General features: G+C 41.4%; 1 protein-coding gene across 2 annotated transcripts; it reads left to right on the forward strand.

The window, feature by feature from the left end:
* The first annotated feature begins 957 nt into the window (after positions 1 to 957).
* LOC139654866 (epithelial membrane protein 2-like) lies at positions 958 to 5,223 on the forward strand. Of its 2 annotated transcripts, none has more exons than XM_071532085.1 (5): positions 958 to 1,055; positions 2,048 to 2,131; positions 2,832 to 2,931; positions 3,597 to 3,737; positions 5,063 to 5,223. In XM_071532085.1, exons 2-5 carry the CDS (start codon positions 2,057 to 2,059, stop codon positions 5,221 to 5,223), a joined length of 477 nt encoding a protein of 158 aa, XP_071388186.1. In that variant the 5' UTR covers positions 958 to 1,055; positions 2,048 to 2,056. The 2 variants fall into 2 exon arrangements, with proteins under 2 accessions (XP_071388186.1, XP_071388187.1); XM_071532086.1 differs by having other exon boundaries at positions 1,006 to 1,055; positions 1,989 to 2,131.
* The last annotated feature ends 3 nt before the right edge of the window (positions 5,224 to 5,226 follow it).

The following is a 5,226-nucleotide window of genomic DNA, read 5'->3' on the forward strand; positions in this document are numbered from 1 at the left end:
CATGTCCCGCTGCTGGAATGTGATTATCATGGCTTTGCTCCCACAGCGGACAGTAGGAACCACAGTGGAGAACCCATCCTGTCCACTCAGTGGTGTCTGTGCTGATATGGCATTAAACAGCCACTGTGGCTGTGGGGGGAAACCTTCACACCGTAAATAACATTACATTGGGAATCACTGATGCAATCTAGTGTGAGAAGATTGGTTGACAGGAATGCTGAATAATCTGTTCAAAAGGTTTTATTGATTTAGATTGATTTCAATTTCTGGGTCTTGCACCAGTCAACTCTGCCAATATGTCATCTCACTTACTTGGGAAGGTGTCACCAGCGTCAGACTGAGATTGCGGTCCATAGTGATGATGACCCTTTCCCCCATGCTTTACCCGAGAGGGCTCAGCATGCCCCGCACCACTGTGTGCATCAGGTCTTAAACTGGCAACTGACAGCACAAGCAACAGACAGACTGCTGCTGCTCTGCAGGACATGTTAAAGTGTATCCAATAGATTTTTAGGCCTGCTGAAAGAGGGAAACATCAGCAAAATGATTTAAAAAAAACCCAATTTTGATAGTACAGCTGTTGTGGCTAATTAATTATGTAAATGAGCACCCAGGTGAGCTAATTAGCCAAAGAAATAAAGACACTCCCACTGAAGTAGTTTACTAAAGGTTTTACAGATTGTGGGTTGCTTGAACTAATTAAAAAGGCATCTTAAGAAGCTTTGCAAGTAATCAGACATACTTGTGGAACAGCTAGAAGGAATTTTTATAATCCTCTAATTTGTCTGTATGGCAGTGTAATGGAGCTGTTTTGATTGTTTTGAGGACATTACTCGTCCTCGCGCGCTGGTTTGACAGAGGGAACCTTTAGCCACTTCTGGACTTTTTTGAGGGAGGAAAAAGCTGGAGCTATGGGTGGGGTTTGGTGAGGGGAAAGGGAGGGAAGGGGGCTGGAGAGGGAAAACAGGGTGATGTGTATGCTGTGAATTCAAAGCTGGGTGGGTCTACAGTGTTTCGCATTCCCAAATAACTCCCGTGCGTAAAAGTGCTTTCAGGTAATGTTTCTTCACCTTGTTTACGTTTTGTGTGATCGCGCCGTGTGCATGATGGTGTCAGAAACGGCGTTAGCGTGTGTTTTAGGCGGTTTTCACGTCGGCGGAGTTGAGAAAAATTAAGTTCAGCATAGTTCAGGTTTTTCAGCAGCGCTTTGAAGAATTGCACGGCTATCACTTTTTTTTCACGAGCGCAACAGCAAAGTGTTAAAAGGAAGCGCGACTCCGAACACTTTCGCGATAATGTTGTATTGAGAAGTTAAAATTTGAAGTTAAAATTTGAAGTTAAAGTGTATTCGTCGGTGTATATGGCTTAGACGCAGTCGTGATTATTATTTTCTGTCGTCGTATTCTCGCGCTCTTTTCACAGTAGTTGACTATAGGGCCTGTGTCTGTATAACGGAGGGAGCCGCAGCACCCATCCCAGATGGGAATGCCCTAACAAGGTCTAAACAAATGCTCCCTTCTTGTCGAAGCAATATATACAGAAAATGAGTTATGGAGCAAAAGTATTCAAGTAACCAAAAAAATAAATAAAAGTATGCATGGACTCGCTCAAATAGATGTTCTCTTGATCTGTTTAGTTACATAACATAACCACCTCATTTATAATTAATTTGTAGTTTTTAAAGGCCTGGAAAAAAAAAAATCATCCCATTGATTCCGCCTTAGAGCAGCGAGGTGAGGCGCCCAGGGAAGCCCCTGTGTGGGAGTGAGTGGGGGTGTGTTTGACAGCAGATGGCCCATGCAGTTATTTAAAAAAAAAAAAAAAAGTGTTTGTGAGACTGCTGGGACGAGTTTGGGCTTGCATGCAACGGCTCTCCATTCTCCGTTTTTTCCCCCTCTGTCTCTCTGTTTGAGACAGTGGTTATTTGTGACAGCTGTGTGTGAATTGGACTCACCTCAAGTCTCGGCTTGTGTTATATAACTCCATAGAATCTTGGAAGATAAATACTGTGCATCCTTCCGCCTGCCCCTGTTATCTGCCCTTTCAGAGAGACACAATGTTGATCCTGGCTGGAATTGTTCTTCTGCACATTACCACCATCATCCTGCTTCTGGTGGCCACCATTGATAATGTAAGTGGGCTTTTCTTTTTGCTTTCTCCTGTAAGTTGGAACATTCTGTTAGAGGAACAGCATAAGGTTTCTTAGTCAACTTGCCAGATTAAGTAAGTTAACAAATATGTCAACCAAAGGCTACTGCATGCATTTACATTGGAGAATCAAACACAGCACATAAACAATATTTATTACTTCTCTTATAGAAACTAAAGCCACTCCCTGTGTTAATAAACAACTTGGAAACACTCTAGAGTCAGAATAGTATGATTTGTATTTCTTTGTATTTGTCAACCAAATTGTAAGGGCTTTAAATCTACATACCTCTACACATATTTTCATCAACTCAATGAAAATATACAAAATATAATTGAATATAGTGAAATACACTGCCTCCTTTTTATTTTATTAGTCAACAAAGTTGGATGACACATTTGTTTAGTAGTGAATTTTAATTTGTTTTTGTTATTATATGGATTTTTTTTTTGTAAAGTAATAAATACATTTCCATCATTAGAACAGCATTCCCCAAATATGCACTGGCTTTAGATAAAAACTGTCTACAGTGGCTTATTCATGATAACGTGTGGAAAGACCGGTTCACAGATTTGTTGATTAAACACACAGTAGGTGTTAGTCATGGGGGACAGAAATGACTTTATGTGCGTCTTGAAATGTGTGTTTAAATAGTCATTATGATTCCCTCCTGCGTCCTCAGGCCTGGTGGATGACAGATACAATGTCTACTGACCTGTGGGGCAGGTGGGATATGGTGGGCTCCGCCTGGCATTACACCAACCTGAAGGACTACCCCGAGGGTAACTGCACCGCCTGTATTCAGAAAATATCTAAGACTAAGAGTGCTGATATGAGTTTGTATGATGATGTGACCTAACCGGAGATCCGAGATCACGCCCATATGCATGATGTATGCTACAGTATGGGTGCTGATTAGGGACTGGTTGAAGTCACTAGTCAAGAGTGGAGTTCATTAAGTATGTTACATGACCAACAATCCTAGATCAGTCGTCGTCGTCTTCTTCTTATGAAATGTTGTGCATATGGGCTTAGAATTATGCAGCCAACCCATGTGTATCTGACTGTGGTTATCCTTATTTTGGCATTTGGTGATGGTCTTGAATTGTGGTTGATTGTTTGGTGATAATACTGTACAGTGTATTTTGCAGTGGTTTCCAAAGAATGTAAAATTATGACATAAGAAATAATTGATAACAGCAGATTATTGCATTAATCTTAAAAGGATGTAATTTATTTCCTTTTTACATCATTTTGTTGCATAATTGTGAAACATCACTGAAGTCTATCCTAGTGCCTTGACTAGTGTGCTTATCTACTGATGACACACACAATTAGCATGGCTAGTTGTGTAGTTTAACTGGTTTATAAGGTGAACATTACATTGCATCTACTAACTGCTGCTCTCTCTCTCTCTCTCTCTCTCTCTCTCTCTATCTCTCTGCAGAGTTCCTGCAGGCAGTCCAGGCCACCTCCGTGCTGGCCTGTATTTTTGCCATCCTGGCCTTGTTTGTGTTTGTGGCTCAGCTGTTCACCCTGGCCAAGGGCCAGAGGTTCACCTTCTCTGGAGTTTTACAGATGATCTCCTGTAAGTAACCCGGAGTCAGACGTCTGACTAAAGGCCAGAAGAAAAAAAATCTATATTTTTTTTATCTTGCTTGGCTCTTATTTTTGTACCTAGCATTTGTTCTAAGTCACATCTGCTAAATGCTTGACTATAGAATACAATAATAGTATGGATCTTTAGTAAGACTTATATTACTGTGTGATTATAAGGTGTAATTTGATTTGATGGAGTGAACATAACTCTCCTCAGCACCCTTTAGTCCAACATAATAGAGTAAATGGGTAATCCCTAAAGGAGATGAGGACGGAGCAGTGTAAACAAATCTAATGCATTTAAGAAAGACTGAATTGGAAGTGTGTCTTAACAAGACTTGACAGCCTTTATATATACGTTTTCTCTTGTTAGAGGGTCGAGCCCCATAGAGACTGAACCTCATCGTTTTCCTATGGGATTATTATTGTTTATCTCAAACTGCCTTTGCTCAATTTTCCATGTGACGGTGCACAGCCTAATGGGCCACAAACTGTTAATTTGAGAAGGGTGTGGCCTCAGTCATCATATACTTGGTACATGCAGTATGGTGAGTAGAGATGAGGAACCATGTCTGCCAAGTAATTTTAAAACTGACAGATAGGGGGTGCCATAAATGTTTGCATTCCATACAAAATTGATCAAAGTAGGGGTCCAGTAGCAACACTTTCAGTGTTTCTGTACGATAATGTTAACACAGAGTTGGATGCATATGCAGTAGGTCTGTGGTTTTCGCTCATGTACCATCAACACCCGAGAGTCTGCAGGTTTTCATTCCAACCAAAACACAGCAACCGATCTCACAGATTAGTTCCTCCTCTCTGGTTGAAGGTGTGTTAATCATTAAATGAAGCTGCTGTAGTGTTTGGTTAGAATGAAAACCTGCAGACTCTCTGGCCTTGATAGCACATGTGAAAACCACAGCCGTGGGGTATAACCGTCGGTGTCACTGGATTATTTTAGTGGCGTTGAGCGTTAAATAGGTATATATCAGGACATGGAAAATAGGCTAACAAGGTAAAACTGTCATTTTAAGACTTTAACGTCCCTGGGCTTGAACCCCAGCATCGCCACTTGTGACTGTCATTTAATTGTTTGCATCTTAAGGATTTTGATTCAGAATGAAATACTGATACTGGGTCATGGCAGGATTGGACCCACTCACTCCTATAGTTGGCAATATGTGGTCAGGAGAATTAACAATCCATTACACCATCTTTGAGCACAAGTCTTATAATCTTAGTAGATTACATCTTAAAATCTTATATTGACCTGCCTGGTTATATGTGACAGTGTTCTTCTATTCCCTTTTCCAGGTCTGTGTATAATGATCGCAGCCTCGATCTACACTGCCGAGCTTCACACGGCCGACACACAGGGAGGCTACGGACACTGCTTTGTCCTGGCCTGGCTCTCCTTTGTCCTCACCTTCATCCTAGCTGTCACCTACCTCGTCCTGCGGAAGAAGAGCGAGTAAGAG

Source organism: Centroberyx affinis, unplaced genomic scaffold (assembly GCF_046629955.1).
Source record: "Centroberyx affinis isolate AG114_WGS23_722 - 3 ecotype Tasmania unplaced genomic scaffold, CSIRO-AGI_Caff_v1 ptg002161l_1, whole genome shotgun sequence".
NCBI classification, from domain to species: Eukaryota; Metazoa; Chordata; class Actinopteri; order Beryciformes; family Berycidae; genus Centroberyx; species Centroberyx affinis.